The sequence below is a fragment of the Talaromyces proteolyticus genome (genome assembly GCF_021365285.1).
Source record: "Talaromyces proteolyticus strain PMI_201 chromosome Unknown BGW36scaffold_2, whole genome shotgun sequence".
In the NCBI taxonomy this organism is placed as follows: Eukaryota; Fungi; Ascomycota; class Eurotiomycetes; order Eurotiales; family Trichocomaceae; genus Talaromyces; species Talaromyces proteolyticus.
Genome location: NW_025764278.1, coordinates 3,303,647 through 3,324,914, shown reverse-complemented (window position 1 = coordinate 3,324,914; position 21,268 = coordinate 3,303,647). Strand labels below are relative to the sequence as shown.

Below are 21,268 nucleotides of genomic sequence, written 5' to 3'. Positions count from 1 at the left end.
ACAACCATCACCAATTTCGTTGCACCACGGACTCCATTATTTTTTTGAAAGGAAATTAAAAAAGAGGTAAGCCACCACAGTAACTGACCCGAACTGTATGCGTATCTCATGAATCGAGGAGAAATAACAAAAAGAAATATGAGCATTCAAGTCGTAAGAGGAAAAGTAAATATCAAAGCCTCATGAGCACGTGGCGTGGTCATCACAGTATCAGGAACCGTTATCTTTCTCTCCACCTTCTCTTCTTCTTTGCCCTACGACATGTCGATACGCCAGAGTGATTTTTGCCAGCATTTAGTTAGGGCAAGCGGACTGGACGTGACCAGGTTGCTTGCACTTATAGCAGACGCGCTCACCGTTGGCCTCGGTCGGGCAGTCGCGAGAAACGTGGCCGACTTCACCGCCTAAATCTACAGTTAGTATGCGATCCGTGATGTTGTGAGCTGGGGGCCAAGGTATTACAGTTGTAGCATTTTTGACCCTGTGTGCAGTCCCGAGCCATATGCCCGTATCCGCCGCAGGAGTAGCAAGTCTGCTGTCGTCCGCCGAAGCTGCCGCCTCCGTAACCAGAAGCACCGCCCTGGGAGCAGTTACGGGCTATGTGTCCGACCTGACCGCACTTGTAGCATTCTTGACCACCGCCGCCGGGACCTCTGGTAAAACCACCGCTGCCACCGAAGTTGCTGGCTCCGGCGGATTGCGGGCACTCGCGTGAAAGATGTCCAGTCTGACCGCATCGATAGCAAGACTTCTCCTTGGGGGCTTGGGTGCATTCGCGGCCTGTCGAACACGGAAAAAAATTAGTATCTGGTGGGGACAAATGGCTGGGGAAAATATTTTCACTTGTCACTCACTGACATGTCCTTGACCTAGAAAGCGATCAAGAGTTAGAAAAGTAATGTTGTCAAATTGAGCGTCATTGTAAGCATACCACCACAGTTGTAGCTACATAGACCGTGTCAGTAGATGTGGGATACGTATGCAGCAATGCAAAGATTTACCAAGTTGGAACGCCTTTTTTGGGGCAGTCACGAGCCTACTCCTAATATCAGTAGTGTTCCTTTTTGATCATTTCTGTATTTAAAGTACCTGATGAGAGGCATCGCCACCTGTTTGAAAATTTGGTCAGCTCAGGGTCATATTTGCTCATGTAGGTGGACGAGAAAGCCCTTCCACAATAACAAGCAAACAAGAGTAACATAAACCACTAAGTGGGAGACGAAGCGAAGTAACGCGCAGCCAGGTAACCGATGAATGGCATAATATTGACAAGAGGGCAGCCATTGCAGTGAGGCATTGGCGGGGGACTCAGATGTGAAAAACGAGTCGACTTGAATATTGAAGCAGCTTTGGAAGACTCACAGTTGAAACAACCACGACTTCCAGATTGATAATCCATTTTTTGTGAATTCGAAACAGCAAGAGATCGAAATTCGACGGTGCGACGAGCTAGCTGTCAAGAAAAGAGAGGTATTAGAAATTTCTGCGAGCCCCTGGAAAATGGATGCGGGGAAAGATGGGCATTGGGCGAAGTAGTGAGAGAGGAGCGTACTTAGCAGCTGAGTTCGAATTTATATATAACCGAAACTGAACCGACAATGGGCGAGGTGAGAGCTCAGCGAGGCGGGATCGAGTGAAATCTGGGAAGAGGAAGAGAATTTGCCTGGGTGTGGAGTACCGGTATTGCCTTAGCCTTTACCGCACTGTCCTGTCCTGTTCTGTCGTGTCCGGCCGCGGTGGAATGGCTCGATCGAGGTTGCAGAAAAACACAGTCTCTTCATGGCATGGCATGAAGTGCGTCGTCTTGCCTGGGGATCGCTCTCTTTGGCCGCAGAACATTGAGCCCTGGCGAACTTTTTATGATATTATCTGGTTCCAAACCCCACCCCTCAGTGCTTGCTGCGACGCCTGGCTGGCAGGATATATGATCAGATCGCACCAGATCATGTCTGCGACTTGCTTATCTAGATACAGACATGGCTGGCCTCGCTGCTTGGCCATCACCATCCCCTACAAGGGGGTTGGCATTCACAATGATGCTGTGGGGGCTGTCTTTCACAGTCTCATTGGTGTTGACGAATACCAGCGCATGGCGGGTGTGTAGGAAGGAGAGCAGAATCTTGTTTGCACGCGATGAGGGCCATCACCACAGGGAGGTATAAATCCAAACATGACTTGAGGAGGTTTAGATGAAGGCGAGGTATGAAAGATGAATTGCGAAAACAGCCGGCTTATTATTGCATGATTTCGGTTCAACAAATTCCCCGAAAACACCCCCCGCCCTACCTCACAAGGTACCTAAGACTCGACTTGGTCGTCGATACTAATCTTTAAAGGGGAGGGGGGGAAGGGGGGGGGGGGGGGGATCTAGCGTGTCATTGTCTAATGTTTCAACAGCACTGGTCACTACGATTTTTCTAATTCTATCCCCGTGTAGCCATATCTCTGGCCGACTTGGTGGTTATCTCATCTAGATCGCGATGATGACGAATCAGTTGGATATAGTAGTCTGCACCATCGCAAACTGAGAAAAACCAACTCGAGTGCTGAGACTAATATCTAACTATTTATAAACTAGTAAATTGAATAGATTTGAGTATCATGTAAATCGTCATGTAAAGTCATAGCACTCGAGAAGCTGCGCCCTGCAGCCTCTTTCGCGTAACACAACCACTTGCTCCTCGTCAAAGGTCACACAGCCCTCAGCCCTCGTTGATAACATTGCCTCGGGTTCTGTCTGAACGGTGTCACGACCCCAATGTATTGCCCCGGAAGTGGTTTCTACAGAAACGGCAGCCTCAGCAGTAGGCTTTTCGGAGCTGATCCGCACACTTGACTCCCCCTTCATGCTCGGGCAAGGATTGAACCGAGGAGAAACTGCCGTTTCGAGTTCCCAAATACGAATCTCGTTCCCACGGGGACTTATGGACACTGCCTTGCCCCGATCCCCCACCTGCACACTCGATACTGAAGATGTGTGGCCCCAAAGACGGCGACCAGCCCGAATTGACAGCTTTTCGGAAGAGGAAGCAACAAGATACATCGTTAATGTATTGTCATTGTGTGAAGTCAGCAGATAAGGATGTGAATAGGATAGGGATGTGGGAGCCTCTGGATATTGTATCGAATGACTGTGAGGGGAGGCAATTAGAGCGTTGCCGGTGTCCCTAGTATCGAAGGTCAGCGCATCAATAGGGCCGGTCCTGTTGTTTTCTTCTGGTTGAAAAGCCACTGTGCTGGCTAAACGAGACCCAATACGCTCACCGTCTTGGTTGAAACGGAGCTCTTGAATGCCAACAGTCCAACCACTGCTGATGTGGAAGAAACTGTATGCTATTGATGCTATCACTTCCGATGCCAAGCACCTTAAAGACAATGACATGGGCGAAAACATGTTGTTTGACTCTAAAGAAGCTAGGAGACTGGGTGTGACGATGGTGTTTTGTTTCTGTCGAATAGTCTGATGTTGAAGTTTGTACAGGGAGAAGACTCTGTGCTGTGATATTGTAAGTATATACGGGTGCGACGAGGCTATGGAAGTGATAGATGAGCCGGTAGTAGATGGAACTTGTGAAAACCTCAGTACGAATTTCGCAAGGGTGACATTTAGATCGTAAAGATCAAAATGGCCATCTTCAAACCCAACCGTAACCTCGATACTCGACTTGGAAGATCCCCGAGCCATGAATAGTGCGGTAGGCTTATCATCTGCGCTGAGAAAGGACAGGGCAGTCAGTTGCTTCTTGGAAGCTCTAGTGGACCAAGCGCGTAACCCGTGTTCCTTATCGGCAGTAACAACCACACCAGAATACAGTTTCATAAGTATTTGAGGCAGTGGTGGCCGCGATACTTCAAGTACCCCAAATGTACATGTTCCCTTTGACCAGTTATGTCTCAATCGATATTGGGTTTTCCAATGTGGCCGATTATCAGCTGTGGCAAGATGGTCGTGACCCGGCCATTTCGAGATCCTGGGCACATAAACATTCCCTGATGTCGATTTTGAATGTTTCAACTGAAGCGCACGAAGTGACCTTGGTAGCACCCATCTTGCATAGTACTTTTGCTTCCACAATTCCGAGTCGCCAGCAAGTCCATGGAATCGTTTTGAAAGTCTTCTATTTCGTTAGTATCGGTATAGCAATGCAGAGGGATGAACTCACCTTTGACAGACAACGAGGGAATTTATTGGTAAAAATGATAATATTTCGAGCAAGATCTCATCGCTCAATGTCGATAGGTAATCTCCTTGGGGGGTGGCATTCTGGCGCTGACGTTTGGACGGGCGGCTCGTTGGGTCATCACTGCCCCTTCGTTTTGACATCCCTAAGGGCTATAAACAGGCGCGCCGGGTGGGAAATTGGCAGACGACAGAAGCAAAATACAAGAAAGAAAGAAAGCAAAGCGATGAGGGGATCCGTCAACCGAGTTCCTGGTGTCCTGAGTATTCTGTGGGAGTACTAATTATTACTTACTGATGCAATCCGGCATTCGGCGGTCCGATAAGATCAGACACTGACCCGATAAGATAAGCGTCTTGATGTGGGACTCGCTGTTTCGACGCGTCTCGCAAGCCACCATGTCTTGTCTTGATCGAATTTCACGATGCACTCCATGAATTGGTGATAGTCATGGAGTTACGGCTTATTTTATATCCTGGGTAAACAAGCATGGATGTGCTCAAGCACCTTCAGCTATCTTTAGCTGATCACTACGAGCAGGCTTTCGACGAGGCTCAACGAAATCTCGCGGCGGAAATATGTACGCGTGATAGGAAAATCCGAGAGCTTGAGGCACAGAACAAGGCTTTGCAGAGCTCAAATACGAGTGAAAGACTGCGCGTTCAGGAACTAGAAGGTCAGGTGAAGCAGCTGGAAGACGACATTGGGTCCGAAAGTAGAGCAGCAAATGAGGAACAACAAACGGTGGAAAGGCTGTCAACTCTACGATCTACATATGACCCTAAAAGGTTGAGTCGGTCAATTCATGATTCATACCCCGAGAATACGGATAAGAAATTTGACAAGTCTCTTGAGCAGCTGGAAGGTTCCTATCAGGCTCTCTACGATGACGTTCGTACCTTGTTGAGCGTTACAGATTCCCTGCGAATCCAAGTCAAACGACACAAGGAACGAGCCGTGCAGTGGCAGCGTTGGCAATGCCACAATAACAAAACACAGTTGAATCACGAATTACCAAATTTGCCTCAGAGTTCGGCCGTCGTGAAATCTGCGGGTCATAATCAAGTGAAAACAAGTAGCACCAAATCACAGCCGGATATGCTGCAAGCAGAGAAGGCAAGCCTTGCTCAGTCGGATAATACACATTACCACGAGGTCGACAGAGAACTGCAACGTGTTAAAGAGCACTCTTCCGAAATAAATCACAGTCATACAGACCCAGTGCAATTCAAGGCGGAGCCCCTTTCATCCAGTCCTCTACCCGAAGTTCCACCGTGTCAAGAGATGAATGGTTCGGAAACCCAGGATCTTGATGACGTAGGTCATTTGGTGAATACTCCAAGGAGACAAACGTTGGATGAATACGAAGAAAATTCACCAGATTTCCAGAGAGTTGATAGCAATTACCAAAACCCGCAAGACAAAGAATCACATGCTCTTCAGCCAAGAGATGCCAATCAGGTAATTTCTGACGATAAAATACAAGATTTCCCGTCTAAACGAAGACGAACAAATGGCAGAGGAGTCAATACAATTTCAAGAGTTTCCGAGGACGGAAATGATTTCTTTTCCAAACCAAAATCTAGACGTGAAGAGAAGCCTTCGCCGCAAACTCGCACTAGGCAGCCTCAAACTTATCTTCGTCTTGATGCCCTACTCCAAGAACGTCCACAGGCGCATCGTCAATCACTTGATCAACGATCCTCAGATTCAACAGCACCATGTACATCAGATGCCTCAACGCGAGATCGAGGAACATCAAACAAGCCAGTAAATATTGGACAGCCGCTTAACAATGAGTTACGTAGTGAAAATGAAGTTGGGCTGGAAACAAATGGAACACGCTTAACTGCAGAAAACAAATTTGCTCGAGGATCGAAAATCGATAATGAAAGATGGAAGCTTGTGGCTCAGTCCGTCCCTTACAGAGAAAGACCAGTTGATTTTTTGGACCTTAACTGTTTCAGGCTCAACCCAGCGAGAAACGAAGGCTTCAACTTTGCGTTTAAGGAAGTGGTTCGTAATCGCGACCAACGGATATGTCTTCCTGGCTGTATGCGTCCAGACTGCTGTGGTAACAAATTTCGAGCTATGGTTCGAGCAGGCGGCATAAAGTTTGAAGAGAAGGATCAAGCTTCACTGGAGCATTTCCTTGGCGACAGGAAAGACACACTCGACGCGATGACTGATATCGAGCGACAGCAGCTCCTCATTGAGGTGAAAGCAAAGGCACTGGCTGATCAGTTTGGCAGGCATAGACCTGCCCACGATCGTCCTCGTTCGCCTCCTGGCTTCTGGCGTACAGACATGCCGAGCACCCAGGAGTTAGCTAATGACCACAGAGAAGCTGATCGGATCTCAAGGGATAAGATTATAGAACGAGTTCAAGAAGCTATGCGGCCTAATGGGCTGTGGAAATTTGCTGATGAGGTATGAATTTCGCAGTTTTACTTGATCTCAATGGGATTAGATATGTAAATATATTAGAACAATCCATTCTAAATGCTTGGTCTTTCTCGGATTCATTTTTCAGGTCTCTCGCAATTTGACATGATTTCAATCACAGTTGCTCAAGGATCTATATAAGGCTTGGCGATGACGGTAGACTGGCTGGGGAAGAATGAACCTCGGCCCGCGACCAGCGCGCACGGTTGTACTGTGTACAGCTCCAACCTCCTGCCAGCAATTCTACCACTGCAGCTGCTCGACAATACTCAACTAAATCGGTTAATATCTTCCTGGCTTGAGTTATCAGCGCCTCTACTATGCATATTTGGTGCATGCTAAACGACCTCTGTATCCCACGATGGACTCTCACGCCTCAACCTTGTCAGAAGTGACTTCCACGCTCTTGCGCCCGTCTAAATGGGTTTCGTCTTACGAAGACATCGTGACCAAAAACTCGAATACCGTTGGCCAGATTGAATCTGCCCTGAGGTCTCTCATTTATATAATTCCTGGTAAGCTTGAATATCTCTGATACCGCTGACCATCAACTGATGTCGCGTACGTAGGACGCTTCCGCGAGTCCGAATTACCTTCAGAATGTGGTAAGAAGTGCAGAAATCCCACTCTTATAGGAGATCCTAAGATACCGTATAGTTCATTCCGGAGTACAGCTATTATCGCTCTATCATGATAGTCTAGTCACCCGTGTTATTTCTCAACTCCCCTCTACCATTCCTCGACCACCCTTATCCCCGCATGCGAGATATACGAAATATTGGACCATCAAGTCGCCCCAGTATCGCAATATAGCGCTTGCATTACAGATGATTCAGTATACGGAGCTTCTGTGGGAAATGTTAGCGCGACGGCGAGGAGAAAAGGTCCGAAGACGCGTGATTATCATGATCGAGATTGCCAAAGCTTTGTGCCGCCTACTACTCTTGCGATTGACGAATTCGCGACCACTTGTCAGCCCTCCACTTCCAGAGAGAGAACAAGATCCCCGTGCGTTGGAAACAGAAAGAGATTCAGGAGATTGGAATGGTATGGATACACTCTCGAGTGATGGACTTTCTGAGTTGAGCTGGACAATGCCCCGAACTGGACTTTCGCTTCCAAGTCTCCCAGACACAAGCGATATCTCAAATTACCTCATTTCTAAGGTTCTCACGGCCGATGATGTTAAACCACCGAAATCTTTACTGCATCGCGTCTCAGGACAAGGCCAGCTTGCGGAAGTACTGTATATTTTACGTCCAGTCATCTACGCACTCGCACTACAAAGATGGTCTGGAAATAAGCGAAGCTGGAGTCCTTGGCTGATAGGTTTCGGCTTGGAATACGGGAGCCGTCAACTTGCTAAGAGGGATCTAAAAGAGCGTGTTGCTGGAGGTCTGAGAGGTCTCACAGGTTTGGAAAGAGACGAACTGCGCAAGAGAGGTTGGAATATGGGATGGTGGTTGATGCGTGGCGCCTTCTATGAGAACTTTACAAAGTATGCATTCCTCTTTCTATGTGTTTGGTATACCTCTAACATTGATAGACAATGGATAAAAAGTACGGCTGAGCGACTGAAGGGTAAACCACTGCTGGGCCTGCTTGGCGAATTGGTGGACGATTACGAATTCTTGTGGGAAAACTACTATTTCTCAACCGCGACGCTCTGATTGAAGTCTTTCTTAACATGACCATATCCTTTTAACCATCCTTTCATTACTCCAAGTGTTTTAATATATGTTTCTGGGGGCCTCCAGTTTCTCACTTATTCAACAATGAGCTACACTTTCTTTTGTTTGGAGTGTTTCAAAATAGGGGTATGAGGCGTTACTGGAAGATAACTAAAGTTACGTGACATTAGAGCAATACGTAGTTATATATTCAACACTATTATATTAAAACGAGACTCCAATCTTAGATCCATACCAGCTGCTAAGATCATTCTGTTTCCTGGAAGAAGTATTAGGCCCCGGGCCAAGAAGAAATTCAGATAGTCCAGCCTCCTCATTTTCTTCACTAGGCCAATCCACTTTGGCTGCATCCCGTCCTTCTATCATCTCCTTAGCTGTACCCCAGCTAAACCGGCACTCATTCCCCCAGCCGAATAAAGAATCCATATCTCTTCGCAGCCAGCCAACACACTTCGAATCAGAGGGGTATCCACTTCCCCAGCCCTCCACGGAACCCGCACTTTCTGGATCCCGCGCCTGAAGAACAGCCTCATAGCACACCTCGAGAGCGATATCTCTCGTAACCTTAGCGACTACACTAGCAGCGCTCACGCAGGGATATAACGAGTCTGCCTTCTTGGCAACTGTAATCTTTAAAGTGGGAAATATGCGTTCGAGTTTCTGCTGGTACGTGGCTGGGTTTCCAATCGTATCTATATAGACCTCCTTCACACTGATATGTTTTTGCTCAACGACGCCTCTGATGATTTCAATTGTGGCATCCATAGCTTGCGCGTTCAAATTATAGACTCCAAGACCAGGACGTAGCATCCCCGCTGATATGTCCTTGGCAGAAAGCACCTTGACTGCCCAACCGCAGGTATCATGGAGAGGGTGGTCGGGAGAGCAGATTGCTTGCATCAAGTTTTTTCGAACCTCGGGCGTAAGCACCTTGCTGTCGTCAAAGCTATGTTCCTCGGTCAAAAGGGATTTCTCCGAGTCTTTGGGGAGGTAGAATGCGCTATAGACCATGGGACCCAAAACCGGTCCGCGACCGGCTTCGTCGACGCCTAAAACGCATGGTGTCGATTCTGTCTCTTCGCTTAATGATGATGCCGTGACACTTGCTGGCGTTATTAATTTGGGACATGGCGAATAGCAGCTATATGATTCTCCATTGAGAAGGGGACTGTGGTTGATAGTAGCGGGGATGAAGCTGGACTCGGGGTCGCGACTGTCATGTGAAGTTTCCTCCATTGAGGTGTGGGTTGAGGTGTTGAAAATAGCAGAGAGGAATGACTGAGCTATTACAATAACAGAAGATCAATTCATAAGAGTTACCATTTAGCAATACTGAATATTTGATAAATCAATTGAATTAATTTGATCAAAATCATCACATGGTAAATTTACATGCTGGACGCGTCGGGACCCTTAAGGTTTAGCGCATACCCGCGCGTGTCTCCGCCAGCGGCGCATATCCTCAAGCATTATTGCGATATGCACTTTGGCAACACCCCCTCCTCGAGCCATCACCATTCAGGAGGCATTTGTTTCCTTTCTTCTGCTATTCTAGTTTTCGGAATAAAGACGCCTGACTAGGCAATCCGTATAAATTTTTTTGTCGTAACCCAAACCCCAATTCGCGCATCCACGCCTCAAAATCCAATTTTACAAAGCAACCTGACCATGGCTCCTCGCGGGGCTCCCAAAGCTCGTGACTACGATTACTCTAATGTCGGAAAACAGGGGAGGTAAAATTCTCACAATATTTGCTTTATTTTTTAAGCTGTCATCGCGTGTGTTGGGACCGGCGCGAAAACTGACACTGTTGCTTAGGCGAACGGGTATTACTCTCAAAGAGGGTAGATTGGATGAACATGGAATGGAAGAGCTGGACGGGGTGTTCTCATCGCCAGAGAAATCTCCGGTCAGAGTCAATGGGATGCATACTGGTAACGACACGATAATGGGCTCTGAAGGCATGTCAATGGATGAAGGTACGGCTACAACTTACGCAGGCTGGCTTTGCGCTGGTTTGCTCTTGTGAACTGCCGCTGATTCAGATATTTTCTACAGACGAAGCTCCTGATCCAGCTGATTTTCTTCGACCTGGCAACCGACGATCCCCATACTTACCACCACCTGTCTCTAGATCACCACGAAAAAGTGGGTTGAGTGGCTCGCCGCGCCGAACGCCGGGTTTGCGATCGTCGCCTTTTGTACAGAATGACCAAGATTCTTCCAGCCCTTCAGCTCTTCATCAAAGAGTTAACAACCCTAAGGCTACCTCAACTCTATCTGGCCGCCGACCTCTTAACGACAGACGACCCAACACGGCGCCAATCGCAAATGGTCTGCGACAAAAGAGTAAGGAATTCGATGCAAGTCGAGGCTTCTCTGACAACGAGAATGATCCAGTACAAGAAGATGATGCGCACAACGACAACGCATTTGACACAGGCGTCAATGACATTCACGTCATTGACGGTCCATACGAGGCCGGCTCGGATGACTTTATTGCGCCTGTCGATACTGGACATCAAGATATTTCTGAACAGGACTCGCCATCGATTCATGCGTCTATTTCTCGCGGCGTTAACCGAAGTATAGCCTCTACTAGGTTTAGAGACGCAGAAGATGATGATTATAGAACACCCAAAGAGTCACCTCGAAACCCACTCAAGAGATCACGACCAGGACGGCCTCCAAAGACACAAAGCACTGCTCAAGATAGTGAAGGTAGACCTGCGAAGAAAGCCAAGCCTTCAAGGAAAGAACCTAGTCCGCCGTTAGCACCATTAGATCCAGAGTTGGAGAAGGTTGTCGAGAACCATGTCTCCCGCACAGGTCCTCTCAAAGGCCGTAGTCTTTATATTTTGAAGCGTGAAACACCTTCAGAAGATCAGTCTACACATACTCGTTCAGGCAGAGTCTCAGTGCGACCCTTAGCATACTGGCGTAATGAACGTTGTGTCTACGGTGATGGGGAAGCTGGGATTGGGCAGAGGTACCCGTTATCGACTATCAAGGAGATCATTCGAACTGAGGAGCTGGAACCGGAGAACAATGGGAAAAAGAAGCGCAGGGCCAAGAATAAATCGAAAAATAAGAAGGAAAATGACGATGACTCGGAAGATGAGGACGACACAGCTATTGTTGATGAATGGGAAAGCCAAGATGGCGTTCTTCACGGGTATGTTAAGAAATGGGACGCGGCGAACCAAGCAGCTTCGCTTGATGAGGAACAAGAAGTGCTAGGTAAGTTTAGGTTTGTGGTTCTTGTTGAATTGACTGACGATGACGGATAGATATTGCCTATGCACCATCCGGAATCGAGACTCGGGTTGTTAAAGACTGCACGTTCCGGTTTGCAAAAGTGTTGAGTCACGCATTCATCGGCTCTGGTATGGTGGAAATTCCCCCGAAAGGTGTTAAGAAACCGAAGAATTCGAAAAGAATGCATATGGTGTTCTACGTCTGCCAAGGCAGAGTGCAAGTCGACGTGAATGGGATCCAATTCACTGCTGGGAAGGGATGTGTATTTCAGGTTCCGCGAGGTTAGTTGTGAACATCTTGCTTCATAACATTGCTGACACTACTTTCAATTCTCTAGGAAACCATTATAGCTTTGCAAACATATATCACAAAGACGCTCGATTGTTTTTCACGCAAGCATTCCTTCCTACCGAGGAAGAGAATACTACTGAGAATATCTCCAAGGAGGCAGTCGAACCAGACCTGGATAGTGAAGTGCCACTGCCGAGACCCAAGGGTCGAGGACGAGGACGACCCAAAGCGAAAGCAGCCAGCAAGGCTTGATTTACAGTTCTTTTTTCTACGCGTAAACCCACGTGTTTTACAGTGTTAGTTTGTTTGAGCAAGTGTATAAACGAGCGTTTTACTTCTCATCTGCATTATTTGTTCCTTCTGTTTAATGATCAATTCGTGTTTGAAGCGTCTGGGAAGCCAACCATGGCTCTATTTGGTGCAATGTTTATCGTCAAGCTTAAGATTTTCTCTGTACGTATTTGAATATTCCCGGTATCAATTGTCCATTGGGCTTTTCGAGTCCATTACTCTAAATGGCAAAAAAGAGGCAATCGATGGGTTTTTATTTGACCCTGACATGGTAAACGAAACGTAACTGTTGTAGACTTTATCACCAGCAGCAATGGAAGGGTTGTAGAATGTATATTATTAACCTTACACAAGTGACGCACTGCTTAGAGTTACACTAGCACGAAAATGTGCGACATACAACACCCTCTACATGGCAAAAGCAACCCCCAGATAATGCCTGGTGATTGTTGCTGGTTCCTTGCATCAAATCAAAACTACCTAGAGTTAATAATCGCCACTCCGAGGGTGCCGACGAGCTGGATGTCTATGATCTTTGGATCATCTCTCAATTGCAACGTTGACCTCATTGCTCAGTGCGAGCGAGGGCTGTGATGTCAAGCTTCGGATGTCGCTCTCAAATCAACAGATGCGTGCGTGTGCGTGTCTCAGCGATGATGAGCAGAGTGACGACATGTGTTGCCGATCTGCAGTTGGCCATTGCTCGCTGTAGGAGTCTGCTAGCGGCTAGTGTTACTTTAATGATGTGCCTATGACAGAAGGCCAATCAATTCGTTATCGATATTTAACGTGTAATCGATCTGCGCGAGGGTTGCTGGATTCATTGATTATTCAATTGTCTGTCGGCGTGTATTTCAGTGCGGCGTGGCCGTGGAGCGTGAGTGGCTGGTTGAGGCATTTGTCGATAAAGATAAAAATAAAATAATAGTGAAACAGTGAAACAGTGAAAAACAAAAAACACAAAGTGCAGCGAATGAACGATGAGGTAAGGAAGACTGAAGATGGCAGGATCGCCGGATTGCATCATGGTTTGGCGCGGCGGACGATCGGCCGGTATTGATTGGCGGTGACTCACAGCCGCGCCACTTCCGCGCAGAAGGCTGGGAGCAAGACAACATTGAACAGTTCAATTCACTCGTCGCAGGCCAATGACCGCGCTGACATCTAGAACAGCGAGGGTTGACAAGTAATAACAAAGTGAGAGTGCGTGCATCAAAGGACGCGAGGAGATGCCCGCTGAAAGAAACTCATTCGCTCGGCGGTGCCATGCGTCAGGCACCCTCAGCTGCAGCTTAAATACGGAGATCTCCCCTGTCTATCAAGACTCTCATCAACACATCTACTCAATAGCTCATCAACTCAACAATCTACTCGTCCCTCCTCTATACTTTGCACCTGCAGGCGGCGTAACTTGAACCGTCCAGCCGGAACACCTCTCGAGCCAATCGACACATCACATACACATCCATCAGAATGCAGTTCAATCTCGCTACTCTCAGCCTCTTGGCCTCTGTCGTCTCTGCTGGCCCTATCCTGCGCACCAGAGATGTCTCTACCAGCATCAACACCACCAGCTGGCCCGTGTCCAACTTTGACGTCGGCTGCTCACCCGAAGCCTGCGAGTATGCCTTCACTGTGACTCGTCCTGCTGGCCCCAACAACCCTGGCTTCAACACATCCTGCACAGGCAGCGACTACAAGATCGAATGGCAGGCCTGCGACGACAAGTCTGTCGTCGCCAAGCTGATCCCCAGGACCTATCCCTTGTGGGAGGTTAACGTGAAGCACTCCTTCGCCAGCGGGAGTAGTAATGTTGATGCCTTTGCCAATGGAACTACCAACTACCCGCAGAAGGACTTTATTCTGACCGTCTACAAGACGGATCAGTAGACTAATCGTTCCATACATATATCCACTATCTGTTCGACTTGTATGCATTAATACGGCGCCATTTCTTTCCTTATATTTTCTGGGCTTTCGACTCTTCGAATTATTTGCCTGTCTATGATATAATGATACCACTACGATAATGATATACATCCCTTAGCTAGCATATACATAGAAATTATTATTTTCCAATACTCTTGGTATAGAACTGTAATCATGACACAGCCACAAGCATATGAAAGTTTCGTCTCAGGCATTTAATTAACTGTAATACCTCTAGTCCCGTAATTCATATCTCCTCCATATCATCCTCCAAATCCAGCCCCAAAGGCGGAAAATCCCCGACCTGGATTTTCTCGGGCTTGACAAAGACGCCGGTATTCGCACCGCACACAAAGTACCTCTTCCCCGCTACACTTCCGTCATTTTTGCCTATGGGCTCGTCGAGCTCGATGCCCACCCATAGCGGTAATGGGTTGGTCGCCGCGTAGCTCTCATCGATGGGTTGGCCCTTGAGGGCTGCGAAGGGGATTTCGGGGACCGGGCCGACATAGCGGATTGTGCCGCGGCGGATGTGTGGAGGGGAAGAAGGAAGGATGATTGCTCGAGCTTGTAGATTTATACCTGCAAGGGAGGGAGAGGTGTATTAGTAATTACCTGAAAAGGTGAAAGATGGGAGATGAAGATGGGAGATACCTCGTTTCTCAACCTCAGCGGCATCTTTGACAGCTTGCTCGTTTAATAATTCTTCCGGGGCTTGTGCATTGGGATTGAAACGACCTAGTTTCTGATTCTTTTTCCACGCGAGAACGGAGTTTGATAACGACTCGTATGTCTCCGTGGGCAGTTCGTATTTTTCCACCGACGAGATATCTGTGAAATTAAGCCGCGCGGTTGGCGGGCGAGTATCGTGGACCTGCACTCATAGAATCAGCTATATATCAAAAAGAATAAAGAAATTTTATTCTAATAAAAAGGAGAAATGGTGAAGACAAACCTCAATCTCACAACCCCTAACCAATCCACATTCCCCAATCAGCCTCTCCTCACCTTGAATCCACTGATCCGGCTTTCCAGGTGCTTTGAAGAGTAATTTCTGACTTCCAGGTGGCACACCAGTCATCGTCTCAAGTTTACCTTTTAGCTGAGTTATCGTCCATGATGGGGTGACGCGACGCTCTGTTGCGAGTGAAGGTGTGTCTGCTGTGGTGGCAGCAGATGCGGTCGAGATTATCACGGAGACGTCTGCCGGGGTTGATTGGAAGGACATGTTGGATAATCTCCACCGTTTGGGGGCTTGGGGAAAGGTATAAATGAAGATGGTCAAAGTTCTATATCAGAGTTAGGCGTCTGTTCGTGCACTTGATGCGGGGAAGATGTGGAAAGGAGATGTTGGGATATAGGCCCAGACGCACTACTAGTCGTGCCCAATCAAAGATAGATTTCTATATCCCCAATCTCAAATCCAGAAAAGCGCTATTTATGAAATTGAATATCGATATGAACAAGGAGATAAGAAAGCTCGACGGAAAATGTGGGGTGGACAGTAGACTTTGCGGCAAAAAAAAGCTCCCCTCAGAGCTAGACAACACACCCCGCCCAAACACTTTCAACACCGGAATGAACAATTAACCAGCATTCTGTGGTCTTGAATTTTGATAAAAGAGGAATTCTAATTACTAAAAACAAGCCATTCTTTTCACAAATCAAATTCGATCCCGCAAATCATCATGTCGACCGACCTCGGCTCGGAGCAGCCTACGTCTTCAGGTTCAAATGATGAGGTATACGAGCAAGAGCACGTCCATAATGTGTACCAGAAAATAGCTAGTCATTTCTCATCTACCAGATACAAAGTGAGTTCCTCTTCTTATTGTCATGTCATGAACATTGACCAAGTTGACTTTCTTCACAGCCCTGGCCGATTGTCGAACGGTTTCTACAAAGCCAGAAACCAGGCTCAATTGGGCTGGATATTGGATGCGGCAATGGCAAATATCTTACTGTGAACCGGGATATATACATAATTGCGTCAGATAGGTAAGAAGTTCTCAGGATGAAGTGGTATTTAGACTAAGTAAGACAGGTCTGAGGCTCTTGCCAAAATCGCAGCACAACACCAACCACACTCAACAGTCGTGGCGGATATTCTTAGTCTACCGCATCCTGATTCCTATTTCGATTTTGCTATATCAATTGCCGTGGTACACCATCTCTCAACGGCGGAACGCAGAGTCCAGGCGATATCCGCGATACTGCAGACATTGAAACCATCTCCCGATGATACAGAAGCAGGCGGGGAAGCACTGGTATACGTGTGGGCACTGGAGCAAAATTCAAGCCGCAGAGGATGGGACAAAGGAGATCAACAGGACGTCATGGTTCCGTGGGTTCTACGCAGCAGTCCGGCTGCTGCCAATGCCCCAGAAACCGACAAAGTATTCCACCGATACTACCACCTTTACGAGGAAGGCGAGCTCGAAAGGGACATATACGCTGCAGGTGGCCGTGTTTTAAAATCGGGTTATGAAAAGGATAACTGGTGGGCCATAGCCACACGAAGTTTTCAGCGAAAGCAATAGCGCAGAAAAATCTAACAAAGAAAGGGGCCATATCGATCAATTCTATCGATTTTGCCTCATCATCTTTATCGAGCAAACTGCAAGAAATGGTATCTCAAATCGTGATAGACGTGACCAGAACCGTGATGACAAAAGCAACTCCCACCGGTGTTTGTTGCAAAAGACACGGATTTACAACCGTGTTCGACTGTCTACCTCCCACAACGCTATGCAAATAAATGACAAAAAATGAGTTAACGAACAGATAAAGTCCAACCAATCATGCTCTTGTATAAGGTATTGATGAGGGCTCTATGCCAGGCATTTCACCGGGCGGGTGGAGGCTCAACGGTGGCGGCGGTGGTGGGCGAGCCATGCGGTAGGGATCAATGATGGTCTGTGTGAGGGGCGATGTGTATGCTGGAACCCCCGCAGTAAGCTCTTCAACGGACGGTAGCTGAGTTTGGCCTTGACCAAGTCCTTGATGCGGTGCCGCAGGATGTCCCTGAGAGAGTACCTGTGGTAGCCCCTGAGGTGGCATGATTGGTGGTGGTATGGGTCGCTGCGAAACTGGTGCAACAGACATGGATTGTCTCCGGAGCCTGGGCATGACCGTGTTGCTTCGTCGAACTTTTGGAGGAGGCTCAATGGAGCCACTAGACAGAGAGAAAGGCACCACGCCAGCACGACGCGCCATCTCTTGCTCTCCAAGTTGCCAATGCATCGCCTCCGCCGCTCGCCATGGGATCGCCATCTCTTCCGCAACCTTTGCCCACATTTCCGCTTTGAACCTGCCAAATCAGATCTGTTAGTTCATCACCTTTGATACAAATAGACAACATGCTTGCCTTTCATAAAGTCTGGCTAGCTTGTTTTTCCGGTCCTCGTCCCATTCACTCCGCCTCTCAAGGTAATTCTGATAATGAAGTCGACAACTTATCGCGCTTCGACCAGGTAGCCTTTTGCTAATATCTTCCCATTTCATCCCTCTGCCACGTAACTCGATGATTAAGGCATCTTCTTCCGGCGACCATTTCGACTGTTTCTTTGCGGGCGGGTCATGACTGAGGGACGATGCGCTTCGCTTTGATCCTGCCACTGATGGGAGAGACGGAGCAGCCAGAGACATGGTGGCTGCCGGGCCCGGGCCTAGGCCTGGGCCTGGCATGGAGATTACCGAGGCGGCAATGGTGGTGGAAGCCATTGAAGATGGCCCGGATTGTCTCCGTGATGAAGTCGGGGGCGATTGATAGACTGAAGTCCGTGGCGCTTCTTCCTCGTCATCTGGCTTGAGAAGTAATGAGATATCCACTTTGGCGGAGGATATCGGGTTAACGGGTTGATGTATGAGGATCATATGCGCGTTTGCCCGGGGTGATTTATAGAGCAAATACGTACGAGTCTTGCGGTAGAAACTGACCCAAGACAGATGGAAACGAAGATCAGGTTTCGGCCGGGCTTTCTTCGAGGTCAGACCTGCTGTTCACCAAGACCCAATTGTAATGTGCACTGTTTGATCAGAGTTACCCAGTTTATAAGTAGGGCAGACAAGAGCCGTTTGGGTATACGTATTTGCCACCGTCTACTGGTATATACTGGCGGTTAGGCTAGACAATATGCCAGGATCCGTGTTCCCGGCGTTTGCTGTCTGATATGCGCCTGAAGTGATTGCTCTGCTTGGGAGTCACGAACTCAGCGTTGGGCCGATAGGCGATGTATGGAGATAGAAAGAAAAGAAATATGTTTAAATGGTAGCGAGTGCAAGTTAGAATGATTGACTAAATCCCCTAATTAGGACCGGCCACATCGGAGTGAGCTGTGAATGTAGTGTAGTGTAGTGAATGTAATAGTGATGGCAGGCACAGCCGAGTAGTAGCAGCATTCGTCGTCGTATCAAGAAGAGCGGGTGTTGCGTGACCAAGAGCGTCCAGCGACGAAATTGTATGTACCAGTACAAACAGAAGTAAAAAGTAGAAAAGAAGTTAGAAGGATGTAACAGTCGAAGTGAAAAAAAGGGAAGAGGAGAGGAGAGAAGAAAAGAGGGGATCGAGACTAAGAGGGTTGGCAGTAGTTTATTTTCTCTCCCGGTTTCAAATACCAACCAACTTACTAAACCAAGGTCAGCAAGGAAGGAAATGAGCAGCCCTAGAATTTAAATTTAAAACAAGAAACCGAAAATAGGAGTGCCGGGACAGTCTAATAACAATAACAATAATATTCCATAATATGAGGGCAGACGAGCAGAGAAACGGGACAAGGAAAACGGCCCAGGCCAGCCAACTCTGACAGTGGCAGCGTACAGACCACGACAGACCAGACTCGTCGCGAGCAGGCCGTTGGTTACCCAATGATACATACATGTAATCCGTCTCCACTGTGGGTGAGGATAGGAATCCAGATACAAGCTTGTTCGGCGTCGCTGTGACGGGCCGTTAAGACCAGGCATGAATATCTTATGATATTATTATCTTAACAGTAATTTAGCTGGTCCAATTTGTGAGTCTTTCTCCCTTAATTCCAGCCAGTTCGTTCTGTGATTAAGATACAAGCCCTGTATTACTATTATGATATTAGTTCATAATATTATTTCGGCCTTCTCTCGGCGTTTGCCTCTGATTTGCCCAAGCTCACGTACAGGCAGCTCGTAAACTTACAGACAGCTTGCAGACGCGCCTCCACCAAACAAACTCAAACTCAGGCTGGCGGTCAAACCCCTCTATCACGACTACTGCAGCTAGCAAGCTCTAGATCCTATCACTGCTATCATATGTGTCTAGCCTCACTGACGGGATCAGCATAACAGCGTATGGGATAGTAATTATTAGGGTGCATGGCGGTCAGCTGGATAATAAATAACAATAATAACGATAATAGTAATAATAGTAATAGTAGTAGTAATAATAATAACAATAATAGCATAAGGACTAATTTATATTAATCTTAATATGAATGTGTTTGACACCAGGAGCAGAGTGGTTACGTCAGCCAATTTCAGGATCCAAGATGAAGCAGGTATCCAGGAGGAGTACCAAGTACGGAGTACGAAGTAGTACGTAGTACCCGTAATAGATTACCGGGGAGTTTCAAGATTGTGGGCAAATGAGCGGGTTTGCCCAACCCACTGCTGGGCGCTGATACGGGACGGTGACAGTGACGGTTACAGGCTGCCTGTTACACCGTTGCACTTGGCTGCTTAACTCGTGTGTTATGGTTTATTAATAGCCGCTTCATTACAGGATACTTGTGTTTCCAGGTGATAGCTCACAAGCACATGCTGGACCAAACACTGGCGCGCAGCTCCTGGGAACTGGGAAATGAGGGTAATTTGGGCGTTAATAACAGCCAACGCCAAACGAATAACATCCCATAACTAGGCAAATAATGAATAAAGCGGCCATTATGATTCCCAGCTCGCAGTGCAGCCACCGCCCCTCTGTGGATCGCGTGCCGCTGGTCGCATAGAATTCATGATGCGTCGATATCAAGTCCATACTGATAGAGTGACAAGCAGAATGGCCCAACTATCGTTTGCGCAGAATTAGAACCGAGGATGGCCGATTGGTATTCATATTAGCAGATTAGCAGATTAGCATCTTATCATATTATCATATGGATTCATGGATCATCAACAAGAATTCGATCATGCGCAGCCAGGCGAGAACACTAAGGCGGCTAAAGTACTAGTACAACGGTCAAGAGCACTAAAGAAGGATATAGCACTAAGTAAAGGGCTAAGCAAAGGGCTAAGTAAAGGGCTAAAGGTTCGCGACCAGTTCGGAGCGGGCAATCCGACCCGCCGCCTCTGCGCCGGTCCCGGAGTGGCATAGCGCATATTACCACGTCCTCGCCTCGTCGTAGCTAGGAGTCGCTAGTAATGGCTGTGGCTGTTTCAACCCGGTCGCCGGCCCGTGCGCGAAAAGAGCCGTTGAGCTACTGTTTCACTTGCCGTTAGCAGTCTCCCTGACATTATCGTGAATCGCGGCTGATCGTTATTACATTATGTTATATCGTATATAACATGCGATTTGGTATTACTCTTTGCTTTTACACCTTTACTCCCCCGTGTCGAGTCCAAATATGAGCCAACTTGTCATGAGCACCCTATACCAGAGTTGATGGTGTGCTGTGGCAAGTGCGTGGCGCGGTTGCCACAATATGCTTAGCTAACGCCCAGCGCCACCCTCATTGGCCGGCTCGCTTCGCTAGGGCTGCAACCCACTGTAACTACTCTTGATTCATTCCTCCATCCACACTACACAGCGCTTCCTCGCCCATTGGCCTCTCGTTGCGACTCCGAACCAGGATAATCGCGGTTCGCTACCGGTCATTGTTGGCATTAACTTAGGCATTAGTCTATCAGCTTGATAAGGATCGTGGTTCTGAAACGCAAGTCCGACAGCGCTGACGGATCCCAGGATCAGATTAATATTACGTGTGATCCAACCACCCCAACATCAACATCAACATCAAAACACCCGGTTTCTGTGAAGAATTAGAGGGCTCGCTGATCCTGCATGCAGCTGGGCAGTAGACAGTGGACACAGCACGGAATACGGAATAGTAATACGGTGCTCAACGGCAGCTAACAAACGCACGGCCGTCTCCGATCGCATGCAGAGGCGAGTGCTGTTTGTCGATCGCTCAGCCACCTGGGTGTATGCAT

General features: G+C 47.8%; 10 protein-coding genes across 10 annotated transcripts; 5 read left to right on the top strand and 5 right to left on the bottom strand.

Annotated features, from left to right (window-relative positions):
* Positions 1-113: 113 nt before the first annotated feature.
* BGW36DRAFT_100440 (uncharacterized protein) lies at positions 114-1,427 on the bottom strand. Its single transcript, XM_046209154.1, has 7 exons — positions 1,363-1,427; positions 1,090-1,109; positions 1,002-1,036; positions 932-945; positions 859-869; positions 463-780; positions 114-404 (listed from the first exon to the last, which is right to left on the bottom strand). The coding sequence occupies exons 1-6, from the start codon at positions 1,397-1,399 to the stop codon at positions 598-600; spliced, it is 300 nt and encodes a 99-aa protein (XP_046077296.1). The 5' UTR covers positions 1,400-1,427; the 3' UTR covers positions 114-404; positions 463-597.
* A 944-nt stretch (positions 1,428-2,371) lies between these two features.
* On the bottom strand, positions 2,372-4,480 carry BGW36DRAFT_404482 (uncharacterized protein). Its single transcript, XM_046218935.1, has 2 exons — positions 4,164-4,480; positions 2,372-4,115 (listed from the first exon to the last, which is right to left on the bottom strand). The coding sequence occupies exons 1-2, from the start codon at positions 4,322-4,324 to the stop codon at positions 2,612-2,614; spliced, it is 1,665 nt and encodes a 554-aa protein (XP_046077295.1). The 5' UTR covers positions 4,325-4,480; the 3' UTR covers positions 2,372-2,611.
* A 101-nt stretch (positions 4,481-4,581) lies between these two features.
* On the top strand, positions 4,582-6,690 carry BGW36DRAFT_371009 (DNA repair protein endonuclease SAE2/CtIP C-terminus-domain-containing protein). Its single transcript, XM_046215310.1, has one exon. It carries the CDS (start codon positions 4,671-4,673, stop codon positions 6,615-6,617), a length of 1,947 nt encoding a protein of 648 aa, XP_046077294.1. The 5' UTR covers positions 4,582-4,670; the 3' UTR covers positions 6,618-6,690.
* A 159-nt stretch (positions 6,691-6,849) lies between these two features.
* BGW36DRAFT_335613 (peroxin Pex16-penicillium chrysogenum) lies at positions 6,850-8,511 on the top strand. The gene is made up of 4 exons (XM_046212943.1): positions 6,850-7,141; positions 7,196-7,231; positions 7,284-8,124; positions 8,173-8,511. Exons 1-4 carry the CDS (start codon positions 6,988-6,990, stop codon positions 8,294-8,296), a joined length of 1,155 nt encoding a protein of 384 aa, XP_046077293.1. The 5' UTR covers positions 6,850-6,987; the 3' UTR covers positions 8,297-8,511.
* BGW36DRAFT_371007 (ribonuclease HI large subunit) lies at positions 8,512-9,695 on the bottom strand. The gene has a single exon (XM_046215309.1). The coding sequence runs from the start codon at positions 9,551-9,553 to the stop codon at positions 8,522-8,524; it is 1,032 nt and encodes a 343-aa protein (XP_046077292.1). The 5' UTR covers positions 9,554-9,695; the 3' UTR covers positions 8,512-8,521.
* A 290-nt stretch (positions 9,696-9,985) lies between these two features.
* Positions 9,986-12,118, top strand: BGW36DRAFT_355643 (kinetochore CENP-C fungal-like protein; the record flags this gene model as incomplete). The annotated part of the gene is made up of 5 exons (XM_046213668.1): positions 9,986-10,050; positions 10,136-10,296; positions 10,376-11,557; positions 11,608-11,856; positions 11,913-12,118. 5 exons carry the CDS (start codon positions 9,986-9,988, stop codon positions 12,116-12,118), a joined length of 1,863 nt encoding a protein of 620 aa, XP_046077291.1.
* Positions 12,119-13,645: 1,527 nt separating this feature from the next.
* Positions 13,646-13,993, top strand: BGW36DRAFT_265117 (uncharacterized protein; the record flags this gene model as incomplete). The annotated part of the gene is made up of 1 exon (XM_046210119.1): positions 13,646-13,993. A coding segment is annotated over one exon (348 nt), but the record flags the coding sequence as incomplete, so codon positions are not given.
* A 228-nt stretch (positions 13,994-14,221) lies between these two features.
* Positions 14,222-15,634, bottom strand: BGW36DRAFT_414520 (CAP Gly-rich domain-containing protein). Its single transcript, XM_046219294.1, has 3 exons — positions 15,042-15,634; positions 14,741-14,960; positions 14,222-14,668 (listed from the first exon to the last, which is right to left on the bottom strand). The coding sequence occupies exons 1-3, from the start codon at positions 15,312-15,314 to the stop codon at positions 14,334-14,336; spliced, it is 828 nt and encodes a 275-aa protein (XP_046077289.1). The 5' UTR covers positions 15,315-15,634; the 3' UTR covers positions 14,222-14,333.
* Positions 15,635-15,774: 140 nt separating this feature from the next.
* BGW36DRAFT_355640 (S-adenosyl-L-methionine-dependent methyltransferase) lies at positions 15,775-16,626 on the top strand (the record flags this gene model as incomplete). Its single annotated transcript, XM_046213667.1, has 3 exons — positions 15,775-15,900; positions 15,960-16,084; positions 16,131-16,626. The coding sequence occupies 3 exons, from the start codon at positions 15,775-15,777 to the stop codon at positions 16,624-16,626; spliced, it is 747 nt and encodes a 248-aa protein (XP_046077288.1).
* Positions 16,627-16,969: 343 nt separating this feature from the next.
* On the bottom strand, positions 16,970-17,923 carry BGW36DRAFT_276876 (uncharacterized protein; the record flags this gene model as incomplete). Its single annotated transcript, XM_046210194.1, has 3 exons — positions 16,970-17,062; positions 17,123-17,388; positions 17,446-17,923. Coding segments are annotated over 3 exons (837 nt in total), but the record flags the coding sequence as incomplete, so codon positions are not given.
* Between the last annotated feature and the right edge of the window lie 3,345 nt (positions 17,924-21,268).